This window comes from Argentina silus (assembly GCF_951799395.1).
Source record: "Argentina silus genome assembly, chromosome: 7".
NCBI classification, from domain to species: Eukaryota; Metazoa; Chordata; class Actinopteri; order Argentiniformes; family Argentinidae; genus Argentina; species Argentina silus.
The window spans coordinates 9,825,223-9,847,977 of NC_139661.1; the positions used below are offsets into that span (position 1 = coordinate 9,825,223).

General features: G+C 40.6%; 1 protein-coding gene across 1 annotated transcript; it reads right to left on the reverse strand.

Annotated features, from left to right (window-relative positions):
- Nucleotides 1-20,833: 20,833 nt before the first annotated feature.
- LOC310807695 (leucine-rich repeat transmembrane neuronal protein 4) lies at nucleotides 20,834-22,372 on the reverse strand (the record flags this gene model as incomplete). The annotated part of the gene is made up of 1 exon (XM_083674260.1): nucleotides 20,834-22,372. The coding sequence occupies one exon, from the start codon at nucleotides 22,370-22,372 to the stop codon at nucleotides 20,834-20,836; it is 1,539 nt and encodes a 512-aa protein (XP_083530386.1).
- Between the last annotated feature and the right edge of the window lie 383 nt (nucleotides 22,373-22,755).

Here is a 22,755-nt window from a genome sequence, read left to right on the forward strand (position 1 = left end):
AATTCTCATGAACCTATTAGGGGCAGTGAGCTGACTCACGACTGGTCTATCTTGAGGTGATGGCTGAGCCTGCCTTAAGTTTGAATGTTTCTACAGTGGTATTAACATTGCTTCAATGCAGGGGTTGTCAACTCAAAATGCTCTGTTCTGAGTGAGAGTGCAGTCCTCAATCAGGGACCAGAAAAAAACCTCAGAATGTTCCCTTGATCCTGAAAACCAAGGCCAAGGCAGAGGACTGCCTTTGGAGTAAGGACACAGCCTGCCTGTGAAGGGAGAGGAGTTTAAAAATAAACTGGGTGCAGGACCAGTGCCATGGTGGGTCTGTTATATGTATTATGGTAAAGGTAATCTGAAAGTGTTGGCATAGCACTGCCAAAAGTCCCAAGGGAAATCAAGAGCTTTCACAGCTGCCCTACCCGCCTGAAGTCTTAAAACAACTCCACGATGACAAGGCCCAGTGCACAGGGACAAAGGACAACGGAGAGAAACTAAGGATCCAAACTGTACAGTACTCTAATGTCTTCATCCACCATACACAGTTGTTTACTACATTGACACGGAGTGAGTGAAGGGGTAGATGATTGCAACACCATGTGTACCAGAATTAATCATATAGCTCTGTATAAAACATTGAAAAAAGAGATCGGAATTCACAAAATCACGGTATTATTAATACTATCTATTACAGATATGTGATACAAATACTTAACATTGAGAGATGAGTGACATATTTTCATATTTTTATTTTTACTTTCATACGATGAGCAGATATGTGAGAAGCTTTCAAAGGTTTCATCAAAGAAATGTGTGAGATTGCAAGCTGTGTATACCCCTTTCACTGTGGCCTACACATTATCAAAAAATATGTAAAACTAAAAAAATTATGTTTTTCTGAAGGTAAGTTACAACTGTACATTCATTCCTTCTGAATTTGAGGGTGTGTATTATAAAGGGAAAAAATACTCATTTTAATTGTTCTCCTCCTTAAGCTTGAATGTATTAATATACCCTTTGACTTCATGTTACATTTGTATCCAATCTGAGAGAGATCTAGGTTAAGAATGAAAAACATCCGATTTAATTTGGTGGGGGAACACTTTTAAATGATATAAGGGGTTGGACTAGCGGGTTGTACAAATGTATGTATCATTATTTATTTTTTTTGTCTTTCTTTTTCATTTGTATTTATAATATTTCAATATCTGGTATATGTCTGAAAGGTGCTGTCTTGTTGTGTGTCATGTCTTTTGTTGTTATTAATGTTTCATGATATAATGTCATATTGAAAAATAAAAAACTTTATTTACAAAGAAAAATAATGAAAAACATCTATTACTGTATGTATTTTCCTGGAATCCAGCCATTTCACCCGGATAACCCAAGTCAGACTTCTCCGAGATGCCTCTCAGACCATTGGACAATTTCCCCGAGGCAGAATAAGAAGAGAAGGGACTTTAAAGTCCAGATGATAAAATGTGCTGTATCGCTTGGCTTACTTTGACAACTCCAAGGAGGAACTAAAAAACTCTGGCCTCTGCTTTCCAAGTGGCAATTGAATGTCAGCAGGAGCAATATGTTGTCCAAATAGACATAAAGCCGGGTGAAAAATAAGCTAACAAACTTTTTTTACTGCCGCAAGAAACTTTGCACTTCTCAAAATTAGATCCACAGTAAGAAATGGGAGCAAATTTAAATCTATGAAGTCACAGCAGGAGGATAAAGCCTGTTATTCTTGCATAGTCGAGAACAAAGATTAGGCAATATCTTGGCAGCCTTGGAGAGTCATTCAGCTGGATTCGAGGGAATCTTCCCATACTTCCCTCTTTGTGATAGCTGCTACAGTATGTGCTGTCAATGCATAATTCTCTGGGGATGAGAAAACTTGGAGGACAAAGTATATTGGGGAATAAATGTGTCTCTTTCTAAGTAGATTGCTGTGTTAGCATCATACCAGGTACTGTACTGTATGTGCTTTACCAGTCTGGTTAATCTGTTCATGATGTAACATGGCATTAAAACCTTTTAAATAAATTGTGCTTTTCTGTCTCTGACTGTGTGTGTGATTTGGGAGGCAGGTACCACAGATTTCTCTTAAGGTAGACAACCCTTTCTTGTATGCACACAAGTATAACATTATTGCCTAACTCCTAGGTTATTACTATTTCAAGATGTGCTAATGGAATTGCATCATACACTATACTCTCAGACAGAAATTATAGGCACTATCATTTCATAATATGAAAAGAAAACAATATATCAGCGAACAAATGAAAAAGCAATTTTAATTTCACAGTCATTTGTTCTTCAATGGGTATAAAAACATTTGGTCGGAGGAACAATTGAAATAATATCCACACCCTGCTAAGACAGTTCAAGCTGATATTGTACATGTTTTCAATCACAGAAATAAGGATATACCTTGTTCAAACAGCAAGCTAATAATTTTGCAAGTTCTCTAACTTCACACAGTCTTAGACATACTCCAAACTACAAACTCTCCAAATCATGTCAAACCAGATCATGTCAAACCAGATCATGTCAAACCAAATCATGTCAAACCAGATCATGTCAAACCAAATCATGTCAAACCAGATCATGTTCAAGTTCAACTGACTTTCAGATAAGACTCCTCTTCATGGGCACATGATTGTGTGTGTGAAGCAGCAGACACAACTTATTGATACCTAATTAGTATCTAACAAATGAATTGAGAGTTATGTACAGGTACGCATGTCCTTACATTGTCCTAGAAGAGAAAAATAAATACAAGTATGAACCATGTCCAAAATAGGATGTTTATTGTATCATTTTGGATAATAGTTGCATGGAAAAAATGACATGAATCTGAGATGACACTGTAGATCTACACAGCTGGGGAGAGCAGACAGGCATCAATACTGAATATTCTGGCTAAAGCTGTTAGCTTCTTAAGTTTGTGTCCCTCAGTCAAAACCACCCTAAAAACACAGTAAGCAAGTGGGTTCACTTCACTGCTGATTGATCTCAGACATGGGTCATATAGTGTAGTTATTCAACAGTCATATAAAAATGGTTATCCTTTCAATCAGTACACATGTACAGTATGTGATGTGACAAACAACATTTCAGATGTCAGGATGTTATAAAAAAAATTATAAAAAAAACCCCATAAAAAATGTAATCATATTGATGACGGATATCAAACATATCAACATAATAAAAATATGTACATCTATCAAGAAAACAATCCGTTACTCATCAATGTTTATGTTGAACAATAACAACAAAACAAAACCTGGGTTATATTGCGATGAACATCAAAAACCATCCACATGAGTACAATCTTCACACAAAAGAAATTACTTCTGGCAAGTAATGTTGGCTGTACACTACACATGAAAATGTGGCCTTTACGCAGTTTCTCCTTGTCATCTTGGGGTAATTCAATTCAAGTGGCTCCCTTCTTGTGATGAAATCACTACAGGTACTTAATAGATGCGGCAGACCACTGACTGGCAGCGTTATTAGAAAAAGCAGCTCTGTTGGTCTTTAATTTGTTCTGCTATTCCATTGCTCATCCTACTGTTTCCACACTTCTGTTTATTGCATTTTTACCTGACACAGGAGAGGTGCCAACACCTTGAATAGCTGAGTCAATAGGTTCAATAAGAGCAATGAATCATATAATTATTCAAATTTCTCCCCAAGATGCTAGAAAACAATTCACTAGCAAATAGAAAGTAATACTGTCATTAGACTTCTTCTGATGATAAAGGACATTATAGGGTCAGGCTCTCCTTTACCAATTTAACTGCACCACCTCCTTTCCATTAATGAAAAGTGTCATTATCATTAAGGTATAGAGTTGGATCAATGAATAGTCTCCTTTCTCATGTTATCGAGTCACAGTTTCATCAGTGCAGCTGAGTTCTATTGGAGAGTTTCTCTTACTTTCTTGCAGCAGTGCAGTACACCAGCGGCATGCTCAGCGACAGAGAGAGGGAGCGCTGGTGCTGGTCTGCCCGGCTGGCGACTGCGTCTGCCCATGTCACTGTTGGAGGGACCGGGACCGGGGGTCTGTGAGCGGAGCTGTAGCCATGGAGGGGAGACCAGCTGCATGACCTGCGCTGCAGCCTGGTGGTCTCAGACAGCCCAGGGCCTGGGAGGGGGGCTCAGAGCCCACGTTGAGCTGCAGCGGCGGGTGGGCCTGGCAGTAGTCCACTACAGGCTGCTCATACCTGTACAATGTCAGGGCACTCATCTGCTGTGGTATCTGTCAGAGGAAACAGGAGAGGAGCGGGGCGAGGAGAGAGAGCCAGATGTAGGCCTGTAAGTACGTGTGATGGTACAGTATGTCCTGTTTTACGAGCATTCTATGTACACAACATTACAGTTTTGACAATTTCAAATCAGGACTCAGATTTAACATTTTAGCATTATATTATCCATTTTTAGAGATTAAAGGAAGAAATAAATGGAGAAGGTAAACACATGCAGTTGTGGTACCGTACTGCAGGTTTAACATTCACAACAATCACAGGCAAAGCATACCAGACCCAAAACTTGCATTGGTAGTAGCAGGTCACCCACTCAGCTAAACTGATTTATATGCTTTATATTTAGAAAGATGAAAGCTTTAAGCAGGAGTGCATACATACTTGCTTTTTCAGTCTTGACTCCATTAAGCTGACAGTGCTTATACATTACAAGCACTTTGCTGATTCAAAGGCCTCTCTCAGTTTTATGTGCAACAGTGCTTTAAATTATGTACAATTAAGTGAGATCAAACGGTATTAATGTGGTACTAAATATTGATACAGATATCAAAATATTTATCAGATACTGTTAGTGCCTGATCACAAATATGACTGCACTCATGCATCTGAGACTGCACACATTATCACAGAATCACATGCACAGTGCACACATTCACAACCACACAATCACACCAGGCAAGATCCTACAGCACTCATGATTGCTCATAATCATTACAAAACAATATAGACAAATTAAGTAGTGTCTCCCATTGAAACTAATGAAACTATTAATGAAACTATAAATGAAAACTATTAATCAAACACTAAATGCATTGGTTATAAAGGTTTGATCCACATTGAGCTTTCCAAGCCTTGTCAACAAACACATTATGGACCACTGTAAAAACACATTTCTGTTTAGAATCATCCCAGCTTAGGATGATTCAGCAGCACCTTCCTAGGCCAAGATGTATGATCATAACTTCCAATGTTACTGTGGGTCTCTAGACAGTTATTATTTCATAGCTGACATGATACTGTATGTTTGATATCCGTCATCTTCTTGTTCTTGTTCTTGTTCTTGTTCTTCTTCTTGTTCTTCTTCTTCTTCTTCTTCTTCTTCTTCTTCTTCTTTTTATAGCATCCTGTCACATACTGTACATGTGTACTAATTGAAAGGATTTTTATATCACTGTTGAATAACTACACTATATATTGTACATGTTTGTGTTTACTTCAGGGCTGTGTTTTCACATCTGAACTTAACTTGATCCCAACAATAATGCTCTGAATGCAAATGCTCTGAATGCAAATGTACTCAGTAGGTGGTCTGTATCTCTGAATATTTTGCAAATATTGTCAGTGGAAAGGCAAGTTTTAGTCCAGTTTTCCTAATTAGTGATATGGGTAGAGGCAGTATAAGTCTATGTGGAAACATTTAAATTAGCTTATGGCTCTATTGTGTGGAGCAAATGGCCCTTTCTCCATGTTTACAGCACCACTAGACAGGGAGGGGGCCACATCTTAAAACAGCTCTTTAAAGCAGGGCCAGTCTCTTGTTAATTTTCTAATTGTGAAGATCTTAGTATCTGATGCTGTGATGATTATTCTCACAATTTAGCAACCATGGGTTTCCAAACTTGGAAGTAAGCCTCAGAAAACCTTTTGAACTGCTTCTGCCAAGTTGTTGCTCGACAGTATGTTAATATTGTAAATATAGCTTTGTAACTGTTTAGAAGCAATCATCAGTCTTTGTAAATTGTAGGTTTTGGGGTAGAGCACACAAATGCAAGAGTGCCAGTATACTGTGAATAGTGAGAAGAAAAGTCTTGCCATCAGTAACTGATCAGAATCCCTTCAGGTAGTGTCAACTCTATTCACAAGTATAATTGGCTCTGTATGCAATCATGCTGAACACATTAGCCCAATGGGATTTCACTTTAACCACTTATCTCCTGTGTTCAAATTCCTAAACTAAGACCTACAGGCCTATATTGTCTAATCGCGCAAGAACAGTGACAACACTAAGAAGACAGTTTGTTTTTCTTTACAGTAACATCCTCAAAAGGGGTACTCAGTTTGAGTATCCACTTTCCTGCACCCCTCCTGAAAATAGGATTAAAGTCACATCTGAGTGAAGAATATTCAAAAAATAAAAGGCTTTTTGGCTCGGCAGCCAGAGCATCGGTCCAGGTTTAATCAGGAATATTGGGAAGGAGCTGGCCGTTATGGTTGGAGCTTTTAAAGGCGTGACTCATAGGCTAGCATACAGTGACCTGGGCGGCAGCCAACGCCATGCGTTAAAGACTGAACGCTGCAGACAGAGGAGTTTGCTTCAGGCGTCTTTAACATAGTCCCTCGACAGAGTGTGGCCAAATAAGTCTTCTCCTATCTACATCTGCACATTGCAAAAACTAAAACACATACATGTACAATACCCAGGAAAACCATCCTCTGTATTATTACCAATGACACATAATACCTCATCCTCTTCTCTGTGTTGTTATAGGTCAGAAGTCCATTCCTCATAAGAGTGGGGAGACCCAATGACAAATGTTTATATCATGTATATTCATTGTAAAGAGTATAATGTAGTTATCATCAGCCTCTATACCAATCTGGAATGAGATCCATTCTGTCTTTTAAGGATTAACAGTAAATAAGTCAAGTGCTCATATAATCACAGATTTACAGAGAACCCTAGAATGCCTCAAGCAAATCTCAACTGTTGGGCCAATAAGAGGACTGGTAATACGATTCCACGACTGTCTCCTTACACTGGCCACAACTTTGGCCTCTATACTGTTTACAGTACTTCATCCAATGAGCTCAGTGTCAAACAAGGTCATTCTACTTGATCATTAAAAACCAAATCAACTAACAAAATACAAGTCACAAAAATAGCAGAATTTGTTCATAAAACATTCACCGATATTGCAGGAGTTCTTCACTACAAGACTAATAAAAGTAACACTTCATCAACATTTATATGACATGGTTATCGTTGTGCTGTAACTCCTTTAATGGACTTGATTTTCCTAAACTGGAGGAGGGCAATTTCTCTGTGTCTCTTTCTCTCACCCTTGATTCCTGTATAAAAATACAGACTACACTAGTATACCAAAAGAGGAGTTTACCAAAGAGAACAGGCTACAAACACTTATGTCAGAGCGCACTGCAATTAATTCCATTTTCCGAGCTATTAGGTTTGAATTGCTTATCAAAGCATTCACTCAAGTTGTCCCCCCTTGCACAGCTCTGAATTGGGGTCAGGCAGCTACCAAATGATTTCCCATTAGGAGACAGACAGCTGCACCGTGCCAGCATGGCTCAGACTGCCATGGGTTGCATGAGCCCACGTTGGCATATTAACAACATCCTCAGGCCCGGCTGGGCTTCTCTCTGTCAGCTGGATAATTCACTCAGTGGTCTATGTGGCCTGAACACTGCAAAGAGCACGGACAGGCCTCTATTATCATCTCTGTCCATTACACACCCTGAATGGCATGTTAATGACTGCCAGGCCTTTCTGCAGGACTTGCTTTGCATAGATAAAGTGTAGCATGTAATGAAGGTGCTCTAATTAGAAGGTGATGAATAAAGCTTGACTCAGACAGGAAAAATCCAAGAGGTTGGAAATGAACTAATTATCAGAGAATATTAATTGATAACATTTAAGATTTCAGTTTGATGATAATGTTAAGGCCTGAATCATATCGTTGTAAATCAACCAAAAATTGGCTAGAAGACTGAAGATGGGAAGACATTCTTGCTCATACAGTATATTGCCATTGACATCGACAGTTTCTGTCTGAAAGTCTGAAATACAGAGGTTCAAGTTCATCTACTAATAGACATTTAATGATCCAGCAATATCTATATCTAAAATATAGGTTACTTTTATAAACTGAAATCATGTTTTTACACCGCGCTGTAATAAACTTTTTTTTAACAAAAGCAAAGGGAATCACTGCTGCAAGTTTTACATGGCAACACTGCATGCTCTAGAGTTCCAGAAAGATTATCCTTAACTGAATTTAAATTCACCGTATAATTACATTTTTATTTGAAAAGCGTTTTGCGTTTGTTAAAATAGCCATAATCCTTCAGATGCTGCTAATGCTGCTCATCCCATTTTCAGCTCAGATTTATTGCTATTTATTGGATGGACGTCTTTGCATCAATCATTACAGCGTCTTTTCTGATGTCTATTGATGTATGCACGATTGGAAGCCAAATGTCATGTGAGGTAAATGGAGATTAATCCATGTATAAACTACATGTACTATACTGTATCTGTCTCTCTCATATACACACACACACACACACACACACACACACACACATACACGCACACACACACACACACACACACACACACACACACACACACACACACACACACACACACACACACACGCACACACATACACACACACACATACACATCAATGCTGACTGGAAAGACCTCAATAAACACCTTTTTAGCAAATGGTAATTAAAATATCCTCAATCCTCAAAACCCTGATGAATATTTAATAATGCAGGTTGTAGTGGTTATTATTATGCTGCAACAATATTTCAAAAGGGTCCAGTGACATAATTCCAACTGGGGTGAGGGGTGCTATATGGGAAATAACGTTTGGATGATTGCAGCTGATTCATGAAGTGGGGAACAGTCTCGGAAACTGAAAACCCGTAGAAGCCTTGGAAATATTCATAGCCTAAGCTTTTAACACATTACAACGCACCACAACAAGCAAGATTTGGATTAATTTCAATAAGGGTCAGATGAGAAGTGTCCTTGGGGTTACAGTATTTCCACAGTTCTCCATGAAAACAAACATGATGCACCATGTGTTGCAAGGTTAAGCTGTGGACAATGATGCTTGTGAATGAAAGACAGTACAAAGGACTGAACACAACACTGCCAAGGCTTGTAGGTCTGTAAGATGTTCAGGCACAATTCTGACAAGCTATGACATGATGAAATCAAGAGATTCCCTCTAATTATTTTTCATTTGGACAGAGACCTAATCCAATGAGTACCACACACACTGTGTTTGCCCTACTCCTCACTGTTTGAAATTGAGCTCTAACTAAGTGTGTGAGCAATCACAGTATGCCAGAAATGATGCAAGCACATGCTGTTAATTTTTCCTTGGCCTATTGCTGTAACAGCATGAGGCCAACCAGCCTTGAATTAAGTGTTAATATCATATTACAAACCGTTGAAAGACTAAAGCAAGGCTAATATATTATTCATGTCCTGCATACAAAGGCATAGAAACACTCCCGCCCATAATAATCAAGAAACACATACTGTAGCATGATGGTGTAGATCATGTAAAACAGCCTTTCCATAAATACTACTGACAATACTATCTAGCAGGTGTTACAGTACAGTTTGGGGTATTTTTCATTCTCTGGCAACTCTTCTCCACCTCTGTCACCAACGCACAGTATATGTTTATGAAAGCCGACACTTTGTGTTACGTCCCCAAGTAAGATTTAGGGGATGAAGGGAGTAACAATAAAGTGGACCGGGGGACAAAGAAGTGGAGGCAGACGGGAGAATATAGATAAACCAATAATTTATTGATAATTCTAAATAATAGCAAAGTTCCGAGAACTTGCAAACGCAAACTGAAAACTACTTTCTCAAAAAGGGGAGAAAGCAAGGACTGATTTAACAAAAGCAATTATAGCAAAATAACACCGTTAACACCATAATTAAACACACTCTCAAAGAGAGTCAGATTTACCGACACTGGTACACACTACCACCGTAGTAAAAGAGCGCTATAGCACAACACAATAGGTTGCTGACTGGCCCACTGGCACCATCTATGAGTTCCTCCCTGCCTTTTATAGTCCACCCTTGACGACCAGGTGAGAACAGGTTCGCGCACTTATGCCGTCACCATGACAATAGGAAGGGAATGGGCGAAAGGGAAAGGTAACCTGGGAAGAGGCACAGGGAACAATAAAAACACACACACAGCCATAACACTTTGTAATTGTGAGAAACAAGGGGTGGAGGTCCGTGGAGCGGCAGAGTGTACAATATGGAGAGAGACAGGCTGAATCAGTGTGCCAGGGACAGACCATTTCATTTCCTAATGGATTTCTTTGGTTTATCAGCCTTGCTGTCTCTGAATGGGATATCAAGCTAATGTTGCAAAACACATACTTGGTTAGCAAAATAAAAAATCCTAACAGAAACATTGATGTTAAATGAATAGTAATAATGCAATCACCTCTGTTCTGACTGAGAGAGCACTGACTGTGTGGTTGACTGTATCTTTACTGCATCAAAGAAATTAGGCGATATGTTTTGTATGATAGAATCTTCTCTAATGAAGTGTACTCATAACAGAGTGCCCCTCAGCTAGGTCTTCTACAGACCACCCCTTGTTTCTCCCAATTACAAAGTGTAGGCTTTCATAAATATATACTGTGTGTTAAAGCATTAATAACATCACAGTTTCACAATTCTAGAGTGTCTCTTTTTCTTTTATATTAGATGTGTGCAGAGGAAAACTCTAGAATTGTGCAACTGTGATGTTATTAATGATTTACAGGTATACTGTATGTAGGACATTGAATATGGCACAGAAATCTGTTGCCACCTCTCTCAACAATATGCTATTTCCCTACTATTCTACTCTATACAGTAGGTCCATTTCTACATCACTCCATTAGGATAAGTGACTCCAATTCCTATAGTGACTCCTAGGTTCTCACAACATAACACTGCTGCTTTGTTTGAAATGCACTGCTTAAAAAGCAGTCAATAACAATTTCCTGGATAAAATGGCCTGTTGGTCAGGGCTTATAGACTTCATTATGACATAGGTAAGAATATCGAGAGATCCACAAGAACATGAACATCCCTACGCTCTGATACAATAGAAAGGTTGATGATTGTTAAGGGAAGGGGAAATGATGGAGTAGCAGCTCTACCCTCCAGGCCAGCCAAGCAGCTTGTTGAGAGCTGAGGGGCATAAAGAGCTCAATATCTGGGATTGGTGTGTAATTGAATGGTGGTGGTGTTGGAGATTTTCTGTCTGAAAAAGAAATCTCCGATCTGGAGATTTTCCGCCATCTCAATCATCACTTTAATTTCATTGTAATTCTTGGCTGACCGCTGCTGTACCACAAGCTTAATGAAAATCCATACAAAAATAGTGATAGCACACAAGCCTGTAGAATATAATCCCTTCCAGCTGCAGAGTTAATGAATGATTCTTAGTGTGAGTCACCACTACTAAACATCTATCTACCCCCTTCACTGACAGTGCTCTCACACTGTGGGTAGGCATTTTCTCATCCTCATAAGAGAGGCATTATTCAGGGAGCATTCTGTAGGCGTAAACAACGCCCCCATGTCCTGATGTTAATCTAAGGATAAAGAATGCACACTCCAAAATACTGTATATCACTATACAAAATACTGAATATACTGTACCACCTACAGTATGGAACTGCATAGCATTTTCAATAGAATAGATGAATAGCATTGCTTTTCTTGAAAAATGCCCTCTCTTTCACTAGCCTTTCAGTAACTTGACTTGAGGACTGACATGTTATGACCGATCCCAACTCAGGGGATGAACTATAGTCCACATTCCCCAGCCAGCCTGTCACTATGCTGCGAGAACAGCTATTACAGAAATATCATTTGCTGTAGCATATTTTTCTTGAGTGATCCTGCAGTTGGTCGGGTCACATAGCAACAGGGTTTTTATGATCACTTCCAGGGATCTGTGAATATTCCAACACTCTTTTAGAACACTCTCCTACACAACTAAAGATTCTTTTTGAAGAACATTTCAGTTGGTATAGGAAGGTTTGTGTATTGAATAAATTCCTCTTGCACCAACATGTTCATGTCACAGTGGTCGGTCTAAGCCCCAGAATGATGTGATGCCATTGCCAGCTCCTCCACACGACCAAGCCTTTCACTTCTGTCCAGTTTCCATGGTGATAACAGCAGAGAAAGGACTGTACTGTACGACTAACATGAACACTGTGGAACATTGTGTGTTAGGTGGGTTCTCTATCATTGTCTTTACAGTATATTCCCCTTTATACCTGAACTCTGATAAACTGACTTTCAGATGTACAGTATAGTACCTAAACGAATCATGGTGGAATATGGTCCCTGCAGAAAAAGCTGCCATCTTTTGTGTCGGCCTATTCATTCTTACACAGAACCTATTATGGGTTTATAGGGTTTCGTCTCACGTAGGAGAACATTTGTGGCGTATAAGAAAACAAATCCCTCAGTAAAATCAGATCTGGTATTTCCCAAGGCAAACATGTTTGTGTCTCTTTCTTAGAAGTTGCAGCAGGAGGCTGGCCAGCTGCATAAGGACGATGAAGCAGACCCTGAACTTGTGCAGACTTGCCCAATATTGATGTGGCTGAAAATGTGAGGCGACAGGAGATGAGTCCCAGCCAGCTGTTGGCCTGATATGATCATACCACCAGTGGTCTGTACAAGGAGATGGTGATGGAAGGAAGCTTCCACTGAGTACAGACTACGAGTGGAATGGGAGGTGAAATTGGTAGTAGGCTGCTGTAGAAACTCTGTTTAAACATTATAAGGGACACATTGCGTAACAAACCAATAATTACACTCTTCTCACATGTCAAACAGATATGAAGTTGAGACTGTGTTAAACAGTTTGCAGAACTGTGGTCTCAGTGTTGCTTCCAAACCAGAAAATTAGCTGTGCTGCCAAGCAGTGGGGGGAGTTTCACAGCTATCTCTTATATTATGAAGCTAGAGGCAGATCATCACAGGGTTCAGTGTTGTACTTCTGAGAAGAGTCATGATATACTCTAAGAACTACTCTTTGGTCTACTGTAATTAAATAAATCCAATGGCCCTGCCATCATACATTTCTCCCCTCTCTCTCTCTCTCTCTCTCTCTCTCTCTCTCTCTCTCCTCTCGCCCACTAATATCTCTGAGCCACACCAGTTTGACATGGAACCATATTATTAAGATGAATGAACCCGATCCATGTGACTCCCTCCTGACGGCACTGTCAGGGATGGGCATGGCATTTCACTGGAGAATTATCACTTGTTCTTCAGGCATGACTGAGAGCACGACTGTCACCTTGGGAAGAGTTTGATATGGTCTCCCAGGAGGTCACTATGGGCATCGAGGTGTGATGAACAAAGACAGATGCAGCCAAACACTGCACTTTAGGCAGGTGAGCCATAATGGGAATAAAAAAACTATAATTTCTCTCATAGAATTTGCAGGGTCATGATATTTCAGCATTTCAGGAGCAACACATGTAAAGCACACTGGATAATACCAGATGCTGCCACGGTAATTATACTCGGGGCATATTAAGGTTGTATACTGTAAGGCACTTCCTCATAGTGATTATTGTACAGTATTTGTTGCAATATCCTGTTATAAAGAACAGGATTCTTGATTTATCATTACCTGAGTGTCATCAAAGGGTAGTTCTACATAATTGGGGGAATTATAAACAAACAACTGGCAACATAAAAATGTATTTCAGCTGTCAAACAGGCAGCGATGGAGGGAATGCCATCAGACAACATAAAGGGGACACTTTGTAGTGAGAGAAACAAATCCTTTTGAACTTGCTGATGTGGGAACTGTGTATCTCTGGTATAGCACTATATTCTGTGTTTTCTGGTGTGGCAGTGCCGGTGGTGATGCTAGCTGCCTTTTGGGTGTAAAATACTGCCCTACATCTGGTTTTTCATCCATGTAGGATTGGGGGCACTAAATGTAATTGATTACAAAGTTCAATGGATCCATTCTACCTCAGTTTGATTATCCAGCAGTGTTCTCTTCAGAAAAAAATAACATAAGCAGATTAAGGTTTGACCATTAATCTCCTATGTTCAGATGGACCAGTCCTCCATCACATTCACACGGAAGCCCCCCATCATAACAGGCATTGTAGTTTTACATTATCGTAGCCATCATTAACAATGAAATACACTCACTGAACACTTTATTAGGAACACTATACTAATACTGGGTAGGGCCTCACTTTGCTCTTAAAACAGCCTCAATTCTTCGTGGCATTGATTCCACAAGATGTTGGAAACATTCCTTTGAGATTCTGGTCATGATGACATGATTGCATCACACAATTCCTGCAGATTTTTCAGGTGCACTTTCAAGATGTGAATCTCCCGTTCTCCCACATCCAAAAGGTGTTCTATTGGATTCAGATCCGGTGACTGGGAAGGCCACTGAAGAACACTGAACTCATTGTCATGAAACCATGTCATGTTCATGAAACCAGTTTGAGACAACTTTTGCTTTGTGACATGGTGCATTATCATGCTGGAAGTAGCCATTAGAAGATGGGTAAATTGTGGCCATGAAGGGATGGACATGGTCAGCAACAATACTCAAATAGGCTGTGGCATTCAAGCAATGATTGATTGGTATTAATGGGCCCAAAGTGTGCCAAGAAAACATCCCCACACCATTACATCACCTCCACCATGAAAAGGTGTACAGGTGTTCCTAATAAAGTGTTTAGTGAGTGTATATTTCATATATAATCATATTTCATGATTCATATATAATCACATTTTCTCTCCTCTTTATCCTTACAACAACCTTTCAGTTGTTAGGGTTATGTTTTGTTTGTTAAATACAAAGAACACGGATGTTCTTTTTTTGGTTAGAGATGGTGTACAGAAAGAAAACAGCAGATACTATAGAACTGTTGATCTATATAACACCAAATAAATAGTACTATAAAATGGTATTTGCAAACATTTACAGTAGGACATTGATATTTCATAAAAATAAAAAAAAAGAAGGAATGAATCTGTTACACTAGTTTCACAACAAATCAAGTGATCCCAACCGGGGACCCGGCCATATCAAACTATATACGGTTCCAAAACAAAAATAAAAAGACTGCTTTTCTGTTGAAGCCTAGCCTGAGCCTTTTCCCTGTCTTCGTCCAGCTTCAGACAGAGATGGCATTAGTATTCGCATTCAGCCTCCACCAAGCAGTAGCCAGTGCCAGGCACTTAATTTGTCATTTATTGCTCCATGACAACTGAACTAATTGAACCTCTTGCCCACAGAACATCTCTGCCAGCCTGGAGGCCCTTTTCCTTTATTGTGGGAGAGGCGGTGCTAAGAGGGCCTTGGTGGAAATAAGGGCACAAATCTAATTTGGGGGGCAATGAGATGGTTAGTAGGTATCCTAGCCAGTAGCCACTAAGCCTTGTGAGCTGATTATTGGATGCCCTCAGACCTCCAACTAAGGCTGACACGACTTTAGGTGCCAAGGGGTGAGGGGAGAGGGTAGAGAGGGGATAAGGGAGGGGAGAGGGTAGTGAGGAGGGGAGAAAGGAAGAAGGGAAAGGGAGGGTACCACACTCACTGAAAACAACACCAGTACCCCGTTGAGGACAGACATGCAAATGCTGACTGAGTGTTCATGATGCCAACTAAGCCAAGCCAATGCAAACACCAATTATTTCAAGCAAATTGAACTGGGTGGAGACAACTAATATCTAATATTACTAAGATAATTTACGGATAAACATGATCCTGGTGTGTATTCAGGTTGCATGATTCATTGAATGGTGTTGTTTCAGAGAAAGGTGTGATATGGGGGTCCAAGCATCAAATATATATTATATATTATATACACTCACTGGCCACTTTATTAGGTACACCTTGCTAGTACTGGGTTGGACCCCCTTTTGTACCCCATCTGCGTCAAGGTTCGACGTGTTATGCATTCAGAGATGGTCTTCTGCATACCTTGGTTGTAACGAGTGGTTATTTGAGTTACTGTTGCCTTTCTATTATCTCGAACCAGTCTGACCATTCTCCTCTGACATGGCATTTTCGCCCAGAGAACTGCCGCTCACTGCATATTTTCTCTTTTTCAGACCATTCTCTGTAAACCCTAAAGATGGTTGTGCGTGAAAATCCCAGTAGATCAGCAGTTTCTGAAATACTCAGGCCAGCCCGTCTGGCACCAACAACCATGCCACGTTCAAAGTCACTTATATCACCTTTCTTCCCCATTCTGATGCAGGTCGTCTTGACCACGTCTACATGCCTAAATGCATTGAGTTGCTGCCATGTGATTGGCTGATTAGATATTTGCATTACCGAGCAGTTGAACAGGTGTACCTAATAAAGTGGCGGGTGAGTGTATATTTGTGATCGAAATCGAAATAATTAAATCGAAATAATTAAATTGCTTTATTCTTTACTTTATTGTACCCTTTCATTTACGGATCTCTGAAAACACAATTCAATGTCAAAATACACAACGTTCGTTCAGGTTAAGCCTTTTAGAACCCCTCCTGCTTGTCTGACACATAGTATTTATGTGCCACAACGTAAACCATGAACTCAGCATCTCTCCAGAGTCAGTTACAGGCCTGGGTTTGAAGAGGGCTGCACTATGGGTCCTGTCTGCTGATTCACACAGCATGACCTTCAGGGGACCTGGCCACAGCGCAATGTCTGAGTCAAGAACACATGATTAATGAGAGGCAGATACGGAGGTGAGAGGGAGAGAACGACAGAGAGAGAGAGAGAGAGAGAGAGAGAGAGAGAGAGAGGGAGAGAGAGCTATAACTCAGGAGGTCTCTCCAGAGGAAGTTTCTAAATTACACTGGTACACAGGCAGGTTGTCAATTCTAAGGCTAGTCTCAACTCAGTCGGCTGGTTTCATTAGGTCCCAGTGTCTGGGGCCAGCCTTTAAATCTTAACACTTTCCAACCATAGATCCTCATTTTCCCCCCATACTGTGTGCTGTCTGTTTCCCCATACTGTGTGCTGTCTGTTCCCCCATACTGTGTGCTGACAGTTTTGTAATGTTTGATTCTGTTCACTTTAATGTTAAAGGATGATGTTCCGCCTGTGCTTTCTCAATTACAACTGCAATACATCTGAGAGAGACTGTCAACAGGTACAGTACAAACTAGAAATTGTGCTTTGGCAACATACGTTTGAGGTCCTTTTCATTTGCTCCACAGGGGATTTTACTTTAAATAGGTATATTTCTCGTTAATAGTTTGAGAGTGAAATGTCGCTTTAAGATCAGTCTCCCAGTTGGTTTTGCCTGAAAGAGTTGAGAACAAAGTTGGTCTGCATGGGCAACTGGCTGAGTATGATGAGATCAATTGCATCTGCTAGGGCTGCATACCCCAAAATCAAATGTCCCTCTATCAATCAGTCTCATAGTACCTGACAGCTTTTTGAGTGGCATCCTGTGTCTCTGCCCTCCCAAAGCAATTCTGTTAGCTTCAAGGCTACCCCCTGTCTCATGAGCCATTACCCATCTCACCTCGGGCTCTGCTAATTTGGCATGTCCAGACAACCTTGACATCAATCACTTGAGAACAACCAATTAGCCTTTTAGCCTTGGCTCTCACTGGGCCACGTTAAGTCTCTGTGGTGGCACACTCTGCCTGTCTGCAACCATGCATTTCAATCAAACCTTTTCAACATAATCAAAACAGCACCCAGAAAATACACTCATGTTCACAAATCAGCCAGAAACTATGAATGAAACTGGACTCAATGACAAAATGCAGTTGGACCTCAAAACATAATTTAATTCTGTTATGAAATATGTAGTTGTCAACAGTTATGCTCATCTTATTCATAAATCATAAATAAGCTCATTGTTGTATTATACAGGTTTACTTGGGTGACACTAAATTACTTTGAACAACTTACAGTAACTTATGCTGTCAACTCTAATGTAAACCCTCTAGGATGAGTCTGTCTGTATACCACCTAAAGGTACTTTGTCTTCACAAAGGATTGCTGCCCCCCTCCCTCCCCCCCTACATGCCCACCCTCCATGGTCCTTTGGCTCCAATCACCACAGACAGAGATGAGGATTGACTGAGATCAAAAAGAATTGCCAGAAACAAGGAGGATTCAATATTGTCAAACATGCATGGGCTGGGAGATCGATACAAACTCGTGATCTCCAATTGATGAAATGCTTCTGTTCTCTGGGCCAAGGATAATCTCATCCACTGATTTATCTGTGGTGAGAATGTTTTACAGAACATGCAATATTGATTTTTGTGCCTTTCCTTCCAATTCACCTCCATCCACTCTCTCCATCGTCTCTCTCTCTCTCTCCCTCTCACACACACACATCAAACATAATGAAACAACAAAATGGAAAAAACCATCTAATGCAGTGCAGCAGTGCAGTAGTATTGCTTTAGACTAGATAGTACTTTAACAAAACAAAAAGTTAATGCTGTCTTCTGCAAAAACTGAGTTTATTTCCAGATTAAAGTTCTGCATCAGATCATCCCAAAGAAACATGGAAGTTATTCATAGTAATAACCTATGTAATTGTCATTCAAACATGTCGTTTGAATGAGTAAAAATCTGTGAGGTAAAATAAAATGCTACCATTAGTTTTTTCTGTTTTCAAGCAATATCTCTAGTGTCTTAAATAGTAGCAGTCAGAGTACAATAGATTTCTCTTCAAATATTGGCGGGAAACGTAGACAACATTACCCAAAAACACCACAATGGCACATAAGGAATACGGTAGTTGGTGATCAGATTAAAAGATCAATCTTTTGAATAGGTGTCAGGATGAACTAGGCCTTGAATGCTGTTGCCGTAAATTATTGTGACTCTATCCACCTTTTCTTTTTTGGGAGGGGGAGATTTCTTTTTTTTTTACCAGGATCCTTGTGTTTTTGATAATGTTCATGTTCAATGATCTATAACATCAATTACCAAAACTCACCCAAACACCAAAAATTAAGACCAGGGGCGGCAAAGAGAAAGGAGAGATTCTGGGCTTTTTTATATAATTAATTGTCCCTCCACCATGAATGACTCACCATTACTTAACATCAGATAGCAGCTTTAAAACAAAACCGCCAGCTTTTACATTGCAAAGCAAAAGAAAGGGCAAAGGGGGGTTTGTAGGGACAATGTGGGGCTATCTGGGCTGAAATGTTTCCACCAACTGAAATGGGCTCAAAATGTCATTAAAACTGAATGGACTCTTATTTGAGAGGATATGCCTCCTCTGTTTAAGCTTACTGTGCATAGTAGCATTTGGCTTGAGAGATAACACAAACAAATCCTATTACATTTACAACAAATCAGGCTGCCCCTTGAGAAGGAGAAGACAGGGAATAAAAAATATGAGGAAAACTTCAACCTGCTCTTTTCTTCTGATGGGCTATTAGTTATTCTAGCCAGCAGAAACCCGATTAGGTCTGCCATTTAATGCTCCCATGCCACATTTTCACAAGAAATCTAGATTGATGGAGGGACTGATGGTGACAAGACTGTCACCCCTGCTTCCCTCTGCAGCTTGTGCTTGAGAAATGCTCTGCAAAAGAACGTCTTGACTGGATACTGGTTTAGCAACCTGTGCACTTAATAACAGATAGCATTACTGGGAAGATCTAGAACACAGAGGGTAGAAATACTGGGAATATCTCTGAAGTCCCTCAACTTTTCCTCCTTATTTCTCCTCACTATCCCTTTACCTTTACCTCTATAGTATGCTCCTCTCTTACTCAGTTCGGACCCAGGCAACACAGCACGTGTTGGATAGATACGCACATTGACGTCCTCAGGCTTTGTCTAAGATTTCCTAGACCGACTTCCAATTTGCTGTGATAAAATCAAAGTCCCTCTTGCTGTGAGAAAACTGCCGTGCCGACGTCTTACAACATCTAGGGCCACTGTGATGGCCTCTAGCCTCTGCTTTGCTGGAGTTCTGCCATGCCAACAAACTGCCTGACTTCACTCCTCTATGGTTAAAACCAGAAATATCGAATGAAAGTGAGAGAGAGAGAGTGAGATTGAAAGAGAGAGAGACAGAGTGAGAATGAAAGAGAGAGAAAGAGAGAGAGATAGAGAGAGACAGCAAGGTGTAAGATGACATTGACCAATAAATACCCTCACTGAAGGTATGTGTAATACATGAACCATTACCACAGAAAACAGTCGGGGTAGCTGTTGTCCATCTATTCAATATGCTTTCAATTGTATACGTCTTTGACATCTAACAACAACAACTCACCCAATCAAGATTCACTTGACTCAAGTATTTAACACAAATGAAGCCTTTGGCAATGTATGCTGTTGCAGCAAATACACACAGGATAGGAAATAACTCACTGCAAAGTGACTTGATCTTGCATGTAAAGCTCCTTCATTTGAGGAAATCATCATTCTATTTTGGCTGTAAGCTAGTAAACTGTATTGTATTGTGATCTTCCTGAACAAGTCTACAACCTTTTGTCTGGTAATGTATTGTCAGTATTGAGTAATTATCAATAACAAATCCATTATTGAGTTACCTACTACATGTTTGGACTGAAAGAAAAATATTGCACTTAACATCATCTGGGTTTGCAAATGGAACTGAACAAACTCAGTGTGTTATGACTCAAGTCACCATGCATTGACTCTTTTTTCCTTTTCCACAAACAGACACGACCACAGAAGAAAAAAAAATCATGTTTTTTTCCTCCCACATCACTGGAAAATTTACCTCTCGTGCCCCGCAGTGGAAATGGATTTTAGGAGGGCGACGGGTCATACCTCACATTCTCTGGAGCCTGAGATGGTGTATGTGTAGGTTCCTGTCCCATTAACCAGCACATCCATAGTTTCAGAGTTTGCAGGTTTGTAGTCCACATAATACTCTTGCAGAGGTGAGCTGAGGGTGCGTTCTGTTTCCCGCACCTTTTTCCGCCGCTTTTTCACCATGGAGCGCTGCTGAAGCTGCTTAATGCTGCTGGGATAGCGTTTCCATGAAATATAAATAACCAGGAGAATCATGGCCACTGATAAAAGGAGTGCCACGCTACCAGCAATGATCTTGTGGAAAGAAACATACTCAACATCCGGCAGTGGGAAGCTTGGGGAGGCGCCTGAAGGTGATGGGATGACTGTGCCACTCCTGGTCAATTCCTCATCAACATTAGACAATGTGGGAAGGGGCAGGATCTCGGGCTTAGATGGGGATGTGAGGAACAATGTGGTTGAGACAAAAGGAGTAGGATTTACTTTACAGATACTAAGTGTTTCCACCACATCAATCACTTTCTCCCCCTGAGCCTCTTTGGGGCCAGCACAAATCATAGTGGACTCCTTGTTGCCCTTGAAGTTCCTCAACCAGGCCACCAGGGGACATATGCTGGGGCTGCAATACCACACATTTCCAGCTAGACTGATGGTGGTGAGGGAGATCCAGGCATCCACTGCCTCCTGGGACATATTGCTTAGCTTGTTTGAGTCCAGGTTTAGAGTCTGTAGATTAGGGAGACATTGGTATGTGCTGGCTTCCAACACTTGCAGTTCATTTCCCGACAGGTCCAGTTTTTGCAAAGATGTCCACATCCAGCTAAGACCCTGGGTTATTGACTTAATGCGGTTCCATTGCAAATAGAGTGCACGCAGATTATTGAGGCGAGGAAAGTGAGAGAAGTTGATCTTGGAAAATTGGTTGTGTTCCAAATGAAGCTCGATGAGCTTGAGCAGCCCAGCAAAGGCATTTCGAGTGAGACTTCGCAGTCGATTATAGCCAAGATCGAGAAACTCCAGATTGCGACAATCCTGAAAAACCCTCATTGGGACAGTTTTCAGGGAATTAGACCGCAAGTGCAGACTAAGCAACTTCCGTAAGCCCAGAAATTGACTGGGCTGGAGGACTTGCAACTTATTGTAAGAAAGGTCAAGATTGCGCAGGTTGGGAACAGCATGAAAAGTGTTGTTTTGCAGCTGTGTGATCTTGTTAGAGCTGAGAATCAACTCCTTGAGCCTCCGTACCCCATGAAAAGTTTGGCTGTCCACTGCATTAATATAGTTGTGGTCCAGGTACAGCCAAACAAGCTGACTGAGGCCTGAGAACTGACTGGCTCTGAGGATCACCAAGCTGTTGTAGCGCAGAGAGAGACCCTGACATCCCACAGACACATTGTTTGGCACATCACGGAAGGCATTGGACTCGCAGTATACTATTTTCCCATCACATCTGCAGCTCTCGGGGCAGGGGCGTTCACGGACAGTACTTGGAGCAGCAAGTAGCCAGGCCTGCACCAACAATGTGATGATCAGCCATCTACGTCGCATCTGGAACCCTACAGACACACAAAAACATAGCAACACTTAAAAAAAAAAATAGATTCTGAAAACATATATCCTTCGGTCAAAACATCAAGGTGATTTGACACTCTTATGAATGACTGAAGGGATGGGAAGAGAAGTTACTATTAAAATTACTACTGGATTTGTTCAGCGCTGTCTTCTACGAAATAATCAGTGTGTTTTATGCTGTATTCCTCACACACTGAGTAAACATCACACCACCTACAGTAGAAATTGTGGAATAATATAAATCTGACCAAACTGAAAAAGAGCCAAAATTATAAAATCCATAAGCCAATCATGTTAATGAGGTCTCAAGAAAAACAAAATGTAGCCTAGTAGTAAGAGGTAACTGACAAGAATGGAGC